Source organism: Artibeus jamaicensis, unplaced genomic scaffold, assembly GCF_021234435.1.
Source record: "Artibeus jamaicensis isolate MK-2021 breed Jamaican fruit bat unplaced genomic scaffold, CSHL_Jam_final scaffold_1019, whole genome shotgun sequence".
Classification (NCBI taxonomy): Eukaryota; Metazoa; Chordata; class Mammalia; order Chiroptera; family Phyllostomidae; genus Artibeus; species Artibeus jamaicensis.
In genome coordinates this window covers 3,501,383-3,521,319 of record NW_026522025.1, presented here as the reverse complement: position 1 = coordinate 3,521,319, position 19,937 = coordinate 3,501,383, and the positions used below count along the sequence as shown (strand labels likewise).

At 42.9% G+C, this 19,937-nt stretch overlaps 1 protein-coding gene across 1 annotated transcript; it reads left to right on the top strand.

Annotated features, from left to right (window-relative positions):
* Window positions 1-4,564: 4,564 nt before the first annotated feature.
* On the top strand, window positions 4,565-19,075 carry LOC119058859 (cytochrome c oxidase assembly factor 7). Its single transcript, XM_037158334.2, has 3 exons — window positions 4,565-4,721; window positions 9,030-9,170; window positions 16,307-19,075. The coding sequence occupies exons 1-3, from the start codon at window positions 4,616-4,618 to the stop codon at window positions 16,753-16,755; spliced, it is 696 nt and encodes a 231-aa protein (XP_037014229.1). The 5' UTR covers window positions 4,565-4,615; the 3' UTR covers window positions 16,756-19,075.
* The last annotated feature ends 862 nt before the right edge of the window (window positions 19,076-19,937 follow it).

The window sequence follows — 19,937 nt, the reverse complement described above, 5'->3', positions numbered from 1 at the left end:
TTCCAGCCCCTTCTTGCCTGTAAGGTCTGTTTTGAGAAATCCACTGACAGTCTGATGGGAACTCCTTTGTAGGGGACTGTCCCCTTAGCTCTTGCTGCTTCTAGGATTCTCTCCTTCATTTTAATCTTGGGTAATGTAATTATGATGTGCCTTGGTGTGTTCCTTCTTGGGTCCAACTTCTTTGGGACTCTCTGAGCTTCCTGGATTTCCTGGAAGTCTATTTCCTTTGCCAGCTTGGGGAAGTTCTCCTTTATTATTTGTTCAAATAAGTTTTCCACTCATGGCTGTTCCTCTTCCCCTTCTGGTACCCCTATAATTCGGATGTTGGAACGTTTAATGATGCCCTGGAAGTTCCTAAGCCTCTCCTCATTTTTTTGAATTCTTGTTTCTTCATCCTTTTCTATTTAATCATTTCTTTCTTCCTTCTGGTCTACTCCCTTGATTTGAGTCCCAGTTTTCTTTCCATCACTATTGGGTTCCTGTGCAATTCCCTTCATTTCAATTAGTTTAGCCTTCATTTGTTCCTCTAATTTGTGACTAAAATCAACCAGTTCTGTGAGCATCCTGATCACCAGTGTTTTGAACTGTGCATCTGATAGTTTGGCTTTCTTGGTCGCTTATAGTTATTGGCTCTGGAGCTTTGAGTTCTTCTTGAGCCATGTTTTGGTCTGTTCACACCTGTTACATTTGAGGAGTGGAGCCCTAGGTGTTCACCAGGGCGGGGCAACTCAGTCGCTGGGTTGTGACGCTGCATATGGGGGCGGGGTCAAAGAGGGGCAATAATGGTCCCCTCTGCTGCTTTCCGCTGCTGGGGCCTTCACAGTCAGTCTCACTGCTCGCTCCTTCACGTGGTTTATCTGCACAAGAATATATGACCACAGTCAGCCAGCCGCCTTCCACCCTCACTGGGTCTGCCTGCCGCAGCCCCACGCCTGGGATCTGCCAACTGCCGCCCACGCGCCTGGGTTGGTCTGACCCAGTTTTCTGCTCAACCCTGGTCTGCTGTTGGCTCCGCCCCTCTTACCGATCTGGCTGAAGGTTCGTTGTTGTCTGACTTCCATGTAGTTCAATTTTCTGTGTTTTGGTTGGGTTTTTTTTTTTTTTTACTAAAACTTTGTTGTCTTTAAACTTGGTTGTGTAAGGAGGCACGGTGTTTCCACCTACGCCTCCATCTTGGCCGAAAGTCTTTTATTTTATTTTTAAAAGATTTTATTTATTTTATTTTTAGAGAGAGGTGAAGGGAAGGAGAAAGAGAGGGTGAGAAACATCAATGTGTGATCGCCTCTTACGCACCCCATACTGGGGGCCTGGCCCACAACCCAGGCGTGTGCCAGTAATCAAACCCACAACCCTTTGCTTCATAGGCCCATGCTCAATCCACTGAGCTACACCAGCCAGGTTATATATGCACATTTTAAATGTTAATAAATATTACCAAATTGCTCTCCAAAAAGGAAGCACCAACATATATTCCCACCAACAATGTATGGGAATGCTGGTTTCTCAGCATCTTCACAAACATGGGATGCCACTCTTTGTTAACCTATAAAATGAAAAATGACATCACACTGTTTCTCATTTGCTTTCCTTTTATCATTGGAGGAGCATCTCATCTTATTTATTTACCAGCGCTTTTCCTCTTCTAAGGAAAAGCATGTTGTTGTTGAAACTTTGCATTTTTCAACTTTGCATTGCTTAAGCCCTAATCATTATTTAGCATCCAGGAAGTGTTTGTTGAATGAATTAAGAGTAATGCTGTGAAGAATAAATGAGATAAAGTACTAAACTAAAGTACTAATTAGAGATCAATTAACATTAGTTGAATGTCCGGAGTCAGGAGGTGAGTGCTGTAATGCTCTCAACTTCTTCCCCTTCAGGGACTGGGGTGGGCTGCTGAACTCAAAGATTCCAAGAGGCCTGGTTTCTCTGGAGCTTCTCATTGTGTATTTTTGGACAAATAACTCCTTTGACCCTTCTCTTCCCTGCAATATTTTGAAAAGTATATACAAGCTGCATTATGCTTATTGAAAAGGGTTATTAGACTGAAAACATTATATTGATTTACAATAAGTATATATTCATGTATTTCTTGAATAAAAAATAAGTTTAAAAAATAAATGAGAAAATTTATAAGAATAGGGAAAAATAAACCTACATAATAAGGCCAGGACTAAGAAAAGATGCTGGCTGTCTTTGTAATGACCTTAAATTTCCTTTTAATTATGTGATTTCCTACTTGGCTCTGCTTCTCTTCCATTTTTTTCCCCAACTCTCTGTCTCCCTCTACTGCTCAGGTACTCTCATTTCAGTGCATTTCAATTTAGCAAATAGGATTAATAGAAATATTTGTGGCCTGTTCCTGATCTTAGTTATCTATATCACCCTCACCAAACTTTGCTCTATTCTTGGCTGTGACCAGCACAAGGGACATAGAGTTCACAGTCTGGTGGGGGACACAAATTTTTAAGCATTATAACCATTATGAGTATGACAAGAAATAATTTGAGCCAGCCACTCTGCTAAGTACATCACATACATGAACTTTTAGTCCTACTGACAGCCATACAAGGGATCTCATGTACAGAAAAGGAATCAGGGTCACGAATGTGACTGGTTCAAGGTCACAATTTAGCAAACATGGAACATGGATTCTGACTATGATCTGTCTGCCCTCCAAAGTCAGTCCCTTCCTACTACAACATAACAATACAAGTGTTGTGAAACACTGAAGTGGGAGCATCAAAATCTACTTTAGGGGAGTGCAGTTGTTGCACCTGGGAAGATTTCACAGGGGAGAGAATCTCTGATTTGGGTAGAGAAGGGTGGTTCACACATCGAGAGCAGCAAACCTGGGACCTGCTCAAGAATAAAAGGTCAGGTGGGGTGTGGGAGAACAGAGGCAGGAAATGAGGCTAGAATCAGACTGTACATGGCCTCAAAGGCCAAGCTAAGGAAGGTGGGCTCAAAATCCAAGGTCAGGGCTTCCCTACCTGGGGCATGTATACTGGGCATGAATGACCTCCCAATGTGGCCGGACTATGAGAAACCACTGGTGAATGTGGCATATCACCTGGAATTTCAATTTTACTCAAAGGCTTGTGGAAAAAGCAATCTTGTGCTTTTCTATGAAAGATGTATTATAGAGCCCTGGCCAGTGTGGCTCAGTTGGTTGGAGGGTCTCCCATTAACTGAAAGGTAGCGAGTTTGATTCCTGGTCAGGGCACATGCCTAGGTTGCAGGTTCAGTCTTAGTTGGGGTGTGTGCCAGAGTCAACCAGTCAATGTTTCTCTCTCACACTGATGTTTCTCTCTCCCTATGGAATAATAATAATAATAATAATAATAATAATAATAAAAAGTGTTGTGAAATTGGATCTAATATCATGGATTTTAAAATTAATCCTGAGATTTCAAAGACATTTCCTAGTTGCAGTAAGCTGTTTCCCAATGAGGAAGTGTTTGGAAGCCTACACTCTCTGATGCCCTTAGGGATAGATATTTGTGAAGCATTATTGTAGGTGCTGGGTGGGAAATGGGAAACAGTGGATTGAACTCCATGTGAGGGCTCTAGACTAAAGCTGGCTGGGACTCAAAGATTAATGGGAACTGTCTTTGTAGAGCTTTTAGTCTGGGCTTTATGACACTGATGATTCTGAGCAGGAGAACAATTAAAAACCAGGTGAAGTTCCTTTCCTCTCCCCTATCTCCTTGACACATTCCTCTTGTAACTCAACCATTCTTTTATTCAAAAAATATTTACTGCACAACAACTCTCACTTCCTGTGTGATATTGGACATGTTTTTAACCTTTGTGTACCTCTGTTTCCTCATCTGCAGAATGGGAATATAATAATACCTACCCCATAGCATCACTAGGAGTGTCTCAGTGAGAATTAAATGGGAATTTGTATAGTGCTTAGAATAGAATGTGGAAAAAAAGTTCAGCCCTGTTTAAACATTAGCTATTATAACAATATTATTTGTACAACATCTACTGCTACCATGTTCCAGTCATTACCTCGCACAGCCATCATTCCTTAGGTAATTCATGTTGGGAGCAGGGGTTGGGTCTGGCAGGAATATAGAAATGAATCAGACTTCTCCTTGCAGTTGTACAGACTTATAAGTATCTGGCACATAGAAAGTGCCCAAATTGCTTGTTGACTAAATAAATAAATAAATGTCTTCCTATTAAACTGCAAGGTCTTTAAAGGCAGGGACCATTCTTGTCGCTGCGAATTACTAGAAGGAAGCACTGGGCGAGGCACACAGTGGGCACTTAGAGTTGAAGGGATAAAAGACTACAGGCAGAAAAATCATTTAAGGCTATAAAGTTGGCACAGATAAAGTGCCTTTCGGCTGCCATCAGTTTTTGAAATGAGCAGAACAGAGGAAAAGATGTGACCGCCAAAGGCTTTAACAGCGTGAGGATTAGGGGAAAGCCCAGGCTTTCGGAGACGACTCTCCGAGAAAGCGCTGGTGAGTGCTGACCTCTGAGGACCTGAGGTTCTGTGGCCCAGGCTCCGCCCCTTCGCCGGCTCACGTGACTGTGGGCGGGACTCCGGCGGGGAGTTGGTAGGAGAGGCTGGGTAATCTGGTCTGGGAGAGCAAGAGCCATGGCTGGCCTGGTGGACTTCCAGGATGAGGAACAGGTGAAGTCGTTTCTGGAGAATCTGAAGGTGGAGTGCAACTATCAGTGCTACCAAGAGAAGGACCCGGATGGTGAGTGTCCCCGGGCGCCCTGGGAGCACGTGGGAGATCGTGGAGGAGGGTGCAGGGGCCCGGACGGGTCGCGAGAGCGACCTCTGAGGGACTCTGGAAACGGTCACGGGCCGGGGACACGTCCGGACGGAGTCTATGGGACACACACGACCTTGTGTGTGTTAGGGAGAGTTGGGATTCCACGAGGTCTCTCCGGGCTCACCGTAGGGGAATGCTGTGCGGGTTTCAGCCTGGACCCTGGGCGGGAAGGAGAGATGCCTGGGTATCTAGGTATCTGTTCAATACATCATTGAACAGGTAAAGTTTCCTGTTCTCTTGGAGCTTACGTTCCAGCGAGGTGAATTGGGCAATAAACATAAGGAAATAAGTGAAATAATGTGTTAGAAAATAGTAAGTGCAGCCATGGCTGGTGTGGCCCAGTTGGTTGGAGTGTAGTGTCCCGTGCACCAAAGGACTGGGAGTTTGACTCCAGGTCAGCGCACCTACTTAGGTTGTGGGTTCGTTCCCCCAACCCTCCCCATTAGGGGCTATGGGCGGTAACCAGTTGCTGTTTCTCACATCGGTGTTTCTGTTTCTTAGTGTCTTTCCATCTCTCTCCCCCATCCCTCTAAAAAAAAATATATATATATATATGTATTTAAAAAAAAGAAAAGTGCAATAGCAAAAAGAACTGATTGATAAGTGTCGGGAGTTCAGGAGGTCAATTTTATTTTATTTTTTAAAAGATTTATTTATTTATTATAGAGAGAGAGAGAGGGAGAAAGAGCAGAGATACATCAATTGCCTCTTACACACCCCCTACTGGGGACCTGGCCCTGTAATCCAGGCATGTGCCCTGACTGGGAGTCCAACCAGCGACCTTTGGGGTCACGGGTGTGCAGGTTGGCACTCAATCCAGTGAGCCACTCCAGCCAGAGCAGGAGGGAATTTTAAATTGAGTGGTCAGGGGAATCATTGAGAAAATGGCATTTGAACAGTCTTGAATAAGGTAAGGGAGATCTATGCCAGGTGGAAGTGACAGCTTTCCTGTGCGAAGTAGGAAGGTGCCAAGAGAAGGACCCAGATGGTGAGCGCCCCCCCCCACAGGCACCCTGGGAGCATATGGGAGATCATGGAGGAGGGGGCAGGGGCCAGGGGCTGGACAGGTCACATGAGTGACCTCTGACAGACTCTGGAAACAGTCATGGGCCAGGGACACATCTGGATGGAGTCTGTGGGACACTGACGACCTTGAATGTGTTAGGGAGAGTTGGGTTTCCTCGAGGTCAGTCTGGGTTGGCACTGGGGGAATTCTCCGTGGCTTTCAGCCTGGAGGCTGGGCGGGAAGGAGAAATGTAGGAAAGTACATTCACCCAGGAAAGGACCTGAGACATGAATGTACCATGTGTGCTCTGGGAACATTGAGTTGATTTGAGAGTAAGGTGGACGTTGGTGTCCAGAAGGGGCCACCCAGAGCAGTCAGTTTTTCCTGCTTTACAAAGGAAAAAAATGGCACTGGTCATACCTAATAATAGCTTGCATCCTAGTTTCCAGAGCACGATATAGCTACATTTTGATGCTAACCAACTACACAGAGTTGCTCTGCAGCATAATAGCTTAAAAAGAACCCAGGATTGCTCTTCGAGGGCTGGTCCATGTCCTGAGTGTAGAAAGAATTCACAGGAATTGGAGTCACTGAGGAGCTGGAAGGTTGGGACAGATTTCTGGGGTTGGTCAAAGGAGCAGGCCTTCCCTGGTAACCCAGTCTTAACCATTTCCCCAGCATGCACAAAAAATGTTATAATCCTGTTTTATTTCGGTCATGACACTTATTACTTTTTGCTTTTTTATCAACAGTTACTTTATTTTTTAAATATATTTTATCAGTCATGCTATTACAGTTTTCCCAATTTTCCCCCTTTATCCCCCCTCTGCCCTGTACCCCCTAACCCTCTAGTATTACCCCCACCTTAGTTCATGTCCATGGGTTGTACATCTAAGTTCTTTTGAGTTCTCTTTTTCCTATACCATTTTTGATTGCTCCCCATCTATTTGATACCTACCAGTTACGCTTCTTCTCTGTACCTTTCCCCCCCATTCCTCCCTTCACTCACTCCGCTGAAATACCTCCATGTGACGTCCATTTCTGTGATTCTGTTCCTGTTCTAGTTGTTTGCTTAGTTTCTGTTTTTGTTGTTTTTCTTTTAGGTTCATTTGTTATAGTTGTGAATTTGTTGTCATTTTACTGTTCATAGTTGATCTTCTGTTCATTGATCTACTTTTTCTTAGATAAGTCCTTTTAACATTTCATATAATAAGGGCTTGGTGATGATGAACTCCTTGAATTTGATCTTATCTGAGAAGCACTTTATCTGTCCTTTCATTCTAAGTGAAAACTTTGCTGGATAGAGTATTGGTTGTAGGCCCTTGCCTTTCATGACTTCAAATACTTTTTTCCAGCCCCTTCTTGCCTGTAAGGTTTCTTTTGAGAAATCAGCTAATAGACTTACGGGTACTCCTTTATAGGTAACTCTCTCCTTTCCTCTCGTTTCTTTTAAAATTCTCTCTTTATCTTTAATCTTGGATAACTTAATGATGATGTGCCTTGGTGTGTTCCTCTTTGGGTCCAACTTCTTGGGACTCTCTGGGCTTCCTGAACTTCCTGGAAGTCTGTTTTCTTTCACCAGATTGGGGAAGTTTTCCTTCATTATTTGTTCAAACAAGTTTTCAATTTCTCGCTGCTGTTTTTCCCCTTCTGGTACCCGTATAATTTGGATATTGGAACATTTTCGGTTGTCCCAGAGGTTCCTCAGCCTCTCTTCATTTTTTTGAATTCTTGTTTCTTCATTCGGTTCCAGTTGGATGTTTACTTCTTCCTTTTGTTCCAAATCATTGTTTTGATTTGAGTCCTGGTTTTCTTTCTGTCACTGTTCGTTTCCTGAATATTTTGCTTTATTTCATTCTGGGTATCTTTCATTTGTTCTTTCATTTTTTGACCAAGTTCAATCAGTTCTGTGAGCATTTTGATTACCACAGCTTTGAACTCTCCATCAGATAGGTTGACTGTTTCCTCATCACTTAGCTCTCTTTCTGAAGTTTTGCCCTGTTCTTTCCTTTGGGTGGTGTCTGTCTCAGTGCGCCTGTTAAATTGTAAGGGGCCGGGGCAATCCTTGCTGCCCTGCAGTGCTGCCTGTGGGGGAGGGGCCAGAGAGGGACCAATGCTGCTCCCCTGCTTAGCTCTAGTGCACTTTCTTGTGTGAGACTGGGAGTTTCTCCCACCAAGGCAATCGCCACAGTCCACAGTCAGCTCTGAGTCTCAGTTTCCCATTCAGCCAGCCCTGGCCCCCCTGTCTCCAGCCTCCTCTCCCCTCACACTTCTCTCTCAGCTAGCCCCACCCATGGAGTTCTTGCCTGGGGTTCTTATTGTTCTGGTTGACTGTTTCTTTAATTCCTCAGTTGTTGGAGTCCCATGCAGTTTGATTTTCTGGCACTTCTAGTTGTTTATTGATTTTAGATTGATCGTTATCCTCCTTTTGGTTGTGCAAGGAAGCAAAAGGTTTCTACCTATGCCTCCATCTTGGCCAGAACTCCATTTATTATTTTTGAATACATCTTATTCACATATGTACTTAATTAGTGTGCTTACTCCTCTAGAATGTAATTTTTAGGAGGGCAAGTGACTGTATTCCCAGCTTCTGATACATAAATGAACATAGATGCTCCAACATAGTGGAGTAAAAATGAATGAGAGATAAGTGTTATTGGGAATGAAAAAGAGACAGAGGGGAGAGATGGTACAGAGAGGCTTGCTGGGGCCAGAGACTGCCAAGGAGAGAGAGTACTATTTCCATCTCCTTTGGTAGCTGCTGTTCCTACTGTTTTCAGGCTTCATGTTCCCAGCCTGGCTGAGGAGTGGTAAAATGCAGTCACAGAAGTACCCCTCTCTTGCTGCTACAGAGACTAGCTCATAGACCCTTTTGCTTTTCTGTTTGACTACTGAACTTCCTAAGAAGTTCCAAAGCCAGCGGAGTTTCAAAGCTACTGCATCTTTGTGCTGGCCTGGCTGACAGGGAGCAGAAAGGCTGGTGTGAGGAGGAGTCAGTGCAGGAGCCAAGGTCTCCCCAGGCTTTATATTGCTTAGTCCCTGCCTAAGAGCAGACAATGCCATTTGTGGGAATGGCTGAACACCACCTGCATTCCTTGTCACACCTCAGGAGAACAGAGGCTGGTCCTAAATGAAAGACACATTTGGCCAATCAGACCTGGACCCTCTCCACTGCTGAGCAGTGACCCTGGAAGTGAAGAACAGCTCTTGTCTTCTTTTCACAGGTTGTTATCGGCTGGTGGACTATCTGGAAGGAATCCAGAAGAATTTTGATGAGGCTGCCAAGGTCTTGAAGTTCAACTGTGAAGACAATAAACACAGTAATAGCTGCTACAAACTGGGGGCCTATTACGTGACTGGGAAAGGTAAGGAGGGCCTCCTTTCTTTGGTCCTTGTCACTGAAATTAGTGCTGACCTCATCCTGAGCCTTCTTTGCAGAAGGGTCCTTACAGTCTTTGGGGAAGACTCACATTGTAGGAAGATTTGGAAAGCTGATCAGGGGAAGATCACAGCCTTTTAAGGTAGGGAGTCTTAGGAAATGCTGTTTGCAAGTAGTGCCCATCACTTTAACTCTGTACCTGTAGGATGTAGAAAACAAATAGTATTTGCTTCTTCGGATGGTTGTGAGGATGAAATAGGATAATGTAGGTAAAGGCATCAGCATATGCCTGGCCCAGAGAAAGGGATCAATAGTGATTCATTTTCTTGCATCTGTCTTTTCCTCCCCATGCCCTAATTGCAATTGTCACTGGAGTAGTGTTTAAGTTATCTATTGCTAAATAGCAAATTACCCCAGCAAACTTATTTCACAGAGTTTCTGTGGGCCAGGAATTTGGATGTTGGCTTAGCTGTGTGCCTCAGGGTCTCATGATTTTGCAGACATTACCGAGGAAGCTAGGGTTGCAGTCATTTGAAGGCTTGACTGGAACTGGAGTTTCCAGTTTAAAGATGACTTACCTCATGTGGCTGTTGATAAGGACTTTTTCCTGTTCCTTGCCACCTGTTATCAGGAGACCTCAGTTCTTTGTGACATGGACCTCTTTATGTGTCCTCATGCTATGGCATCTGGCTTCCTCCAGAGTAAGCAATCCAAGAGCAAGAAGGAATCCTCATTGTCTTTTAAAAAAATATATGTTTTATTGATTATGCTATTAGAGTTGTCCCAATTTTCTCCCCATTTGCCCTCCTCTACACAGTACCCCTATTCCCTCCAGCAGTCCCCTTCTTTAGTTCATGTCCATGGGTCATGCATATAAGTTCTTCGACTACTCCATTACCTATCCTGTTCTTAACATCCCTGTTTTGTATATACTAATATATAATTAAAAAAAAAAGATGTTATTTACTTATTTTTAGAGGTGGAGAGAGGGAAAAGAGGGAGAATTGTTAATGTGTGGTTGTCTCTCATGCAGCCCCTACTGGGGACCCAGCCCACAACCCAGGCATGTGCACTGACTGGGAATTGAACCAGCTATCTCTTGCTTTGCAGGCTTTTACTCAATCCACAGAGCCACACCAGACAGGGCCAATTTGTACTTCCTAATCCCTGCATCTTTTCCCTCATTCTTTCCTTTCCCCCCTCTCAGCCAGTAACCCTCCAAATGATCTTCATATCTATGATTCTGTTTCTGTTGTGCTGATTTGCTTAGTTTGTTTTTAGATTTAGTTGGTGATAATTGTGTATTTGTTGCCATTTTAATGTTGATAGTTTGGATCTTCTTTTTCGTATATGGTTCCCTTTAATATTTCATATAATAATGTCTTGGTGATGATGAACTCTTAGTTTTACCTTGTCTGGGAAGCACTTTATCTGCCCTTCCATTCTAAATGATAGCTTTGCTGGATAGAGTCATCTAGGTTGTAGGTCCTTGCTTTTCATCACTTTGAATACTTCTTGCCAGTTTCTTCTAGCCTGCAAAGTTTCTTTTGAGAAATCAGTGACAGTCTTATGGGAACTCCTTTGTATGTAAGTATCTTCTTTTCTCTTGCTGCTTTTAAGATTCTTTATCTTTAACCAAATATTTTAAATATGGTATGTCTTGGTATGGTCCTCTTTGGGTCCAGCTTCTTTGGGACTCTGTGTTTCTTCAACTCGTATGTCTATTTCCTTTACCAAATTAGAGAACTTTTCTTTCATTATTTTTTAATATAAATTTTCAATCTCTTGCTTGCCCCCATCTAGCACTCTTATGATACGGATGTTGTTACATTTGGAGATGTCCCAGGGGCTCTTTATTCTGTTCTCTCTCTCCTGTTTTTAAATTTCTTTTTTCTTCTTTCAGTTCTGATTGAATGCTTTTTTTCTTTTTCATTTTTCTTTTTTTGACATATTTTATTGATTATGCCATTACAGTTGTCCCATTTCCCCCTCTTCATTCCCCTCCACCCTGCACAACCCCTCCTTCCACATTCCCCCCTTTAGTTCATGTCCATGTGTCATAAATTCTTTAGCTTCTACATTTCCCACACTACTCTTGCCCTCCCCTTATTTTCTCCCCACTGTCTATTCTACTTATTCTCTGTACCTTCTCCCCCCCCACTCCCCTGTTGCTAACCTGTGTGATCTCTACTTCTATGGCTCTGCTCCTGTTTTAGGAGTCCTCTTAGTTTGCTTTTGTTTTAGGTGTGGTTGTTAATAACTGTGAGTTTGCTGTCCTTTCACTGTTCATATTTTTTATCTTCTTTTTCTCAGATAAGTCTCTGTAATATTTCATATAGTGAGGGCTTGGTGATGATGAAGTCCTTGAACTTGACCTTATCTGAGAAGCACTTTATTTGCCTTTCCATTCTAAATGAAAGTTTTGCTGGATAGAGCAATCTTGGATGTAGGCCCTTGCATTTCATGACTTGGAATACTTCTTTCCAGCTCCTTCTTGCCTGTAAGGTCTCTTTTGAGAAATCAGCTGACAGTCTGATAGGAACTGCTTTGTAGGTGACTGTCCCCTTATCTCTTGCGGCTTCTAGAATTCTCTCCTTCATTTTAATCTTGGCTAATGTAATTATGATGTGCCTTGGTGTGTTCCTCTTTGGGTCCAACTTCTTTGGGACTCTCTGAGCTTCCTGGACTTCCTGGAAGTCTATTTCCTTTGCCAGATTGGGGAAGTTCTCCTTCATTATTTGTTCACATAAGTTTTCTACTTTTTGCTCTTCCTCTTACTCTTCCTCTTCCCCCTATAATTCAGATGTTGGAATGTTTAAAGATGTCCTGGAGGTTCCTAAGCCTCTCCTCATTTTTTTGAATTCTTGTTTCTTCATTCTTTTCTGAGTGGCTGTTTCTTTCTTCCTTCTGGTCCACTCCATTGATTTGCGTCCCGGTTTTCTTCCTATCACTATTGGTTCCCTGTGCATTTTCCTTCATTTCACTTAGTGTAGCCTTTATTTTTTCATCTAATTTGTGACCAAAATCAACCAGTTCTGTGAGCATCCTGATCACCAGTGTTTTGAACTGTACATCTGATAGGTTGGCTATCTCTTGGTTGCATTGGCTCTGGCGCTTTGATTTGTTCTGTTTGAGCCATAAGTTTTTGGTCAAGTCACACCTGTTACATATGAAGGGCATAGCCTTAGGTGTTCACCAGGGCTGAGCAACCCATGTTGCTGGGTTATGCTGCTGTATGTGGGGTGGGGTCAGAGAGGGAGCAGTGGCACTTATTCTGCTCTCTCTCTGATTTCAGTCCCCTCTGCCGCTTCTCACAAGCAGGCATCATTGCAATCAGAGCTTTTAGGCTTTATTTCCCGTCGCTGGGGCCCTGGGTTATGAAATCTGTCTTGCTGCTTGTTTTTGCTTAGTCACCAGGCTGGGGCAACCCAGGTTTTTTGTTTGTTTGTTTGTTTGTTTGTTTGTTTGTTTGTTTCATTTTTCTTATGTTCAAATTATTGATTTGAATTTGGGGTTCATCCCCTCCATTGTTGGTTCCCTGTAAGTTTTTCTTTATGACCTTCATTTCTGTTGGGGCCTTTTTTAAAAAAAGATGTATTTACTTATTTATCTTTAGAGGGGAAGGGAAGGAGAGAGGGAGAGAAATAATCAATGTATGGTTGCCTCTCGTGTGTCCCCTGCTGGGAACTGGCCTGCAACCCAGGCATGTGCCCTGACTGGGAATTGAACTGTGATACTCTGGTTCACAGGCCCGTGCTCAATCCACTGAGCTACACCAGCCAGGCCTGCTGTGGTATTTTTTATTGCTCTTTCAGTACCCAGTGAATTCCGGGAGCATCCTAATAACCAGTGTTTTAAACTGTGTATCTGATAGGTTGCTTATCTCCATTTCATTTAGTTCTTTTTCTGGAGTTTTTTTCTGTTGTTGTTTTGCTTTTGTGTGTGTGTATGTGTGTTTAAGAGAGAGGAAGGTAGGGAGAAAAACATCAATGTGTGGTTATCCCTCATGCACTCCCCACTGAGGACCTGGCCCGCAACTCAGGCATGTGCCACAGACTGGGGATCAAACCAGCAACCCTTTGGTTTGTAGGCCAGTACTCAGTCCACTGAGCCACACCAGCTAGAGCTGTTCTGTTCATTCATTTGGGCCATATTTCCTTGTCTCCTCAATTTGGCAGCCTCCCTATGTTTGTTTGTGTATTAGGTAGAGCTGCTTTGACTCCCTGTCTTAGTAGCTTAGTCTGTTGTAGAAAACACATCTGTAAATCAATCACCAGGGCAAAGCAATTCATTTCACTTTTTTGTGGCTCTGTGTTGAGGAGGGCTCAAAGAGGGCACAATGCTACTCCCTGTCCTGTGGAGATTGCCTGAGAGGAAGCTGTCTCCCTGGCACTCACCGCCTTGCCAGTCAGTTCACTTTCTCCCCTTCTTCCTATAAGCCACTTATGCCCTTCCAGCTGTTGCTCTGGTGCTGAATCCGAGGGGTGGGTCTGTGTGAGTCTTTAGTTCACTGCAAGCCCTTTAATAGAAATCTCTTCATAATCTTGCAGTTTCTTCAACCCCCACTGGTTTTTGCAGCCAGAAATTATGGGGACTTATATTCATGGTGCTGGAACCCTGGGTCGAGTAGTCTGGTTTGGGGCTAGGATCGCTTGCTCCCAAGGTATGCCTCCTGATTTTTGTCCATGACACATCAGTGTTAGACCTTCTGTTCCACTGCCTCTCTACGCCTTTCCACATCCTCCATGTCTCCACTCCTCTTACCCGTCTGGATGAATGTGGCTTCTTTAAATAATTGGTGGTTGGACTTCCATACAGCTTGACATATTTGGGTGGTATTTGTTTTGTAGTGTGGTTGTAATTTTAGCTGTAGTTGTGCATGGGGGCAAAACATGTGTACCTACGCCTCTGTCTTGGCTGGAGTCTCCTCGGTGTCTGTCGGTGAATCCTCAATGACCTACCCTGGGATGTCACACATTTTTCATTTCCATCACATTCTGTTTATTTGAAGTGAGTCAGTAAGTCTAGTCTGCACTAAGAGGAGTGAACTTAAAATTCCACCCCTTGAAGGCAAAAATATCAAAGAATTTATGGGCATATTTTAAAACCAGTACAAATAGGGACTATAACCTTTGATGGGCAGCTATTTTTTTTTTTTTTTTGCTTACTAGATTATGAGCTTCTTGACAATGTTATGATTCATTCATCCTTTGTTCCCAATGTCCAGCCCAGCCTGGTTAGAAAGATGTTCAGTGAAAGTTTAATGAAGAAAATGTCTTTTTAGCCCTGGCTGGTGTGGCTCAGTTGGTTGGAACGTCATCACGTAATCAAAAGGTTACGTGATGTTGGATTCCCAGTCAGGGCACACACCTCAGTTATGGGTTCGATCCCTGGTTGGGCATGTGTGACCCTTGGTCCAGATGTGTGTGATCCCCAGTCCAGGTGTGGCTCCCTGCATAAGGGAGACAACCAGTCAGTGCTTTTCTCCTGCATTAGTGTTTCTCTCTCTCCCTTCCTCTGTCTCCCTTACTTTCTCTCTCTCTAAAACCAACAAAAAACATATAATCTCAAGTGAGGATAAGAAAAAAAAAGATGTCTTTTTAAGTCTCTGGATTACTTCTGCTTTCACGTGAGACACTGGGTCTGCGGTAGTCTCTCTTCTGATGAAAGTTTAGCATCAACAGGAATATCAGTTTCTCTTCCGGTGCAGAGGGGCATGTCTTTAACCTAGCAAGTCTACTATCTAAAACCTAAGGAAATAACTGAAATTGCGGATAAAGTTTATGTGCGAAGATACTCACCTCAGCATTATTTTTCTGGAAAATTTATTATTAATATGTAGTTTACAAGCAGTATATAACTGCATTATATTATTTTTTTATTTTTTAAGGTTTTATTCATTTATTTTGGAGGGAAGGGGAGGGAAGGAGAAAGAGAGGGAGAGAAACACTGATGTGCATGAGAAATATCAACCAGTTGCCTCTCGCATGCTTCCGACTGGGGATGTGGCCCACAACCCAAGGCCTGTGCCCTGACTGGAAATTGAACTAGTAGCCTTTCAGTTTGCAGTCTGGTGTTCAGCCCACTGAGCTACACCATCCAGGGATTATTAATTACATATTTAAAAACCTATGTGCCAAGAGTAGCAGCTTAGTTAAATAAATATTACTTCCACTGGATGGAATGTTATTTAGCCCATTAAACAATGTTTGTAGCCTCCACTGGGTGGCTCAGTTGGTTGAGCATTGCCCTGTACACCAAAGGTTTCAGGTTCAATTCCTATTCAGGGCACATAGCCTAGGTTGCAGGTTCAATCCCTGGTTGGGGCACATACAAGAGGCAAACAACTGATTTTTTTCTTTCCCTCATTCTCTCCCTCTAAAATCAATAAAAGCATATCCTCATATAAAGATTTAAAAAGAAAGAAAAACAGAGAAAATGATATTGAGGGGAACCATGGTGAGAAAACAACCACTGACTTCTTATCAGGAACAGCTTAAACCAGAAGACTTAGAACATAAGCCAGAAGAGCAATATCTTTTAAATGCTGAAAGAAAAAAACTGTCAAATTTGAATTTTACTTTAGCAAAGATGTCTTTTAAAATGAAGATGAGCCCTGGCTGGTGTGGCTCAGTGGATTGAGTGCCAGCCTGTAAACCAGAAGATCACCGGTTTGATTCCCAGTCAGGGTACATGTCTGGGTTGTGGGCCACGTACTCAGTTGGGGCATGTGAGAGGCAACCACTCATTGCTGTTTCTTTCCTTCTTTCCCTCCCTTCCCCTCTCTATATAAATAAATAAAATCTTAAACATATAATAAAGTACTTATAAGATACTATGTTCTGGCTGTAACCCCATAAGGTAGCTATTATCATTTCTACTTTTTGTCTTCTTTACCTGTTTGGTCTGCCTCATAAGGTCTCATTTGAAAAAAAAGTTTCCCTGGCTAAAAAAGCTGGAAGGTGTGCGGACTATACTAGTCCACCTTCCCTTCATGCTGCCTTTCAATCAAGGTATGTGAACTTTATTTAGGAAGTGTTCCCTATCTTTGGCCTGAGACATTCCAGGTTCTGCCCTGGCTTCAATTCATTTTTTTTTTGTTTTTCCTTTTCTTCCTCCCAGGTGGACTGACCCAGGACTTGAAAGCTGCTTCCAGATGCTTTCTGATGGCGTGTGAAAAGCCTGGAAAGAAGTCTATGGAGGCATGTCACAATGTTGGTCTCCTGGCACATGATGGACAGGTCAATGATGATGGCAAGCCTGATCTGGGGAAGGCCAGAGACTATTATACAAGGGCCTGTGATGGCAGCTATGCCCCTAGCTGCTTCAACCTCAGCACCATGTTTCTGCAGGGGACTCCCAACTTTCCCAAGGACATGGGCCAAGCATGCCAATACTCACTGAAAGCCTGTGACCTAGGTCATATCTGGGCCTGTGCTAATGCCAGTCGGATGTACAAGCTGGGGGACGGTGTGGAGAAGGATGAAGCAAAGGCCGAGATGCTTAAAAATCGGGCCCTGCAGCTGCATAAAGAGCAGCAGAAAAACGTCCAACCTTTAACGTTTGGGTAGTGTGGCCCACCCTGCTGTACAGCAGAGGCTGGCCCCTCCTATTCCCGATGCAGCCCTGGGGGGTCAACCTGCTGGAGCAGAAAGACTTGGGACTTGCTATTAGTAGCCCTGGTTACATATACCTGTAACCCAGGTATATGGTTACATTGTCACCTACTGGGATATAGCCTGAAGTGTTTATTTCTTTAACTGGTGTGTTCTCTGAAGAGACCCATATTAATGGGGTCTTAGATCTCAAATTCTTATAGTTCTGTGAAAACCAGCAAACTAGAGAGCTATGGAGATTGGGGGTGAGACAAAGAGCGGGAAATTGGATAAATTAGCAGTTACAGAGCCTGAGGGAATCAGACATCATCATCATCATGATTATTTTAGTTGGAGGAGTGGGGCTTGAAAATCAGAAAGTATCTTGATTTACATAGTAGAGGCTTAAGGAACCAAGAATAGTCATGACTGCCACCCTCTGGTTTATGTAATCTTGGCGTGGGCTTTTTGCCTTTAGAGTCACATTTTCCAATAAATTCAGAGATCAGAAAGGTTAAAAGTTGATATACTTCAGGGCTGCTAAGGAGAATGAAGCAGGCTCTCCTTCAGTGGAGACATCCCAATGGGCCAGCATCCCCAGCCCACTTACCTGGTGCTGCTCATCACACTGAGGCAGCAGGTTATTCAGGTAGGGATTTGTAAGTAAGGGCTTTGTGGCATATTTTGTCCCTCAGAACTGAACCTTTTTAACTATTTTGATTGATTAGTATTTTTGTTAGCGTGTTCTCTCCAGTTTCTGGGTAGGGTAGAGATTTTCTTGAGAACATTTGGCTTTTCTATTCTCCTAATTTGTCACTAGGGGGCGAGCTTGTAATTTTCTTGGTGATAACAGGACTTATTTCTGGCACTACCTACAGATTTTAGGGCTTCCAGTTTTGCAGCTATGTTAGAGGGAAGGCTTGCTGTGTGGATGGTTTGTAAGCATAGTCCACCAGTTTCTCCAGTTGATAGAGAGGGACTTTCCCAAGAGTAGACAAGTTCTAAAAAAGTGAGTTCGTTTAAAAAATACAGCTTTTGTCATGTTTCAAATAAATAGGCCAAAAAGCACATGAAAAGATGTTCAACATCGCTAGTCATCAGGGAAATGCAAATCAAACCACAATAGGGTAATTATCTTACCCTTTTCAGGATGGCTATTTAAAAAAAAAGACAACATGTTTGCAAGGATACACAGACTGGAAACCTTACACATGGTTGGTGGGAATGTACAGTGGTGCAGTCACTATGGAAAACAATATGATGTTTCCTAACAAATGAAACAGTTAACATGTGACCTGGCAATTCCACATCTGGGTATATGTTTGAAAAAATTGGCAGCAGAGTCTCTGAGATATTTATACACCCGTGCTCATAGAAGCAATCATAATAGCCAAAACACACAACAATGTTATGTGGCCTTGAAAGGAAGGAAATTCTGATACATGTGTAATATGGATGAACCTTGAAGACATTATGCTGAATGAAAGAAGCCAGTCACGAAAAGGTACATATATGATTCCACTTAGATGAGGTATCTAGACTCAGAAACAGAATGGTGGATGCCATGGTCTAGGAGGAGAGAGAAATGGGGAGTTGTTTAATGGGAATAGCATGTCAATTTTGCAAGATGAAAAACTTCTATAGATGACTTGCACAAAGAAGATGAAAATTCTTAACACTACTGAACTGTCCACCACAGATGGTTAAGATGGTAAATTTTCTTTGTACATAACCACAGTATTTTTAAAAACTGACATTTAAATTTTTTTAAATGCAATATCTGAAGTTTGGGGCTATAAAAAAGCCCTGGCTAGTGTGGCTCAGTGGATTGAGCACTGGCCTGCGAACCTAAGGGTTGATGGTTCAATTCCCAGTCAGGGCACATGCCTGGGTTGTGGGCCAGGTCCCCAGTGGGGGGCATGCAAAAGGCAACCGTACATTGATGTTTCTTTCCCTTCACCTCTCTAAAAATAAGTAAAACCTTTAAAAAAGTACTATATTCTCTTGAAATGAAGTTTGGAACATAGCAAAAAAAAACCAACCTTTCACTACCCTTTACCACCTACCAGCTTTGGCCCAATAATGTTGTTTAACTACCCTTTAAGAATCACATCTTCCAGTGGATTGAGCGCAGGCCTGCAAACCAGAGGATCGCAGTTTGAGTCCCAGTCAGGGCATATGTCTGGGTTGCAGGCCAGTTCCCAGCAGGGGACCCACGAGGGGCAACCATACATTGATACTTCTCTCCTTCCCTTCCCCTCTAAAGATAAATAAATAAAATCTTTTAAAAAAATCACATCTTTTCTAAAGATTGACTTTATCAGATTGATTTTTGGTCTACCTTATTAGACATGTAGCAGTAGGCTGAAAACAGCAGCAACAAACAATGAAAAAAAGAATAGGTTTCTACCCCTAATGTTACCTGGTATGTGACAAATGGAAGCACAACATTTCGTTTAGGCAGTCTCTCAGGACATGTACAAGGTCAGGGAGTGATGACTGACTTGTACAGAGTAAAAAGCCAACAGAAATCTATACCCGTTGGGGAACAAAAAATACAGTAACTCATTTTTACTAGCATTTCTTGTTAAGAGCAGGGTTAACTTTGCAAATCTGCCAAAGATAGAGCATCTGATTTGCTGAATGTTCTCATTTACCAAATTTAACAGCACACTTGAAATTATTATTGGACTTCCATCTGTTGAGTGGAGAGATAGGAGTGTAAACTTAAAGATTTCAATAGGAATTTTCCTTTTACCCACCAGGTAAATATTTATTGAATTAAAGTGTTTTGTTGCAACCACCATATATAATACTGGGACCCTGTCTTTCCTAAGTGTTTTAAAGGCCGTTAATGTTGGACATGTCAAATCACTTGGCTGAGGAATCCATGCTACCAGTCTCTCATGCATTATTGTAACTTTTCACATCATAAATTTTTTTGTAAAGATTTTTATTCATTTTTAGAGAGGAGAAGGGAGGGAGAAATGGAGAGAAACATCAATGTGTGGTTTGCCTCTTGTGCACCCCCCCTGGGGACCTGGCCCAAAATGCAGGCATGTGCCCTGACTGGGAATTGAACCAGCAACCCTTTGGTTCACAGGCCGGCACTCAATCCACTGAGCCACATCTGCCAGGGCCATAATAAATATTCTTAC

Coding starts and splice junctions, on each gene's coding strand:
- LOC119058859 (XM_037158334.2), top strand. CDS start 4,616: ATGGCTGGCCTGGTGGACTTCCAGGATGAGGAACAGGTGAAGTCGTTT. Junction 4,722..9,029: donor CCAAGAGAAGGACCCGGATG/GTGAGTGTCCCC, acceptor TTCTTTTCACAG/GTTGTTATCGGCTGGTGGAC. Junction 9,171..16,306: donor CTATTACGTGACTGGGAAAG/GTAAGGAGGGCC, acceptor TCTTCCTCCCAG/GTGGACTGACCCAGGACTTG.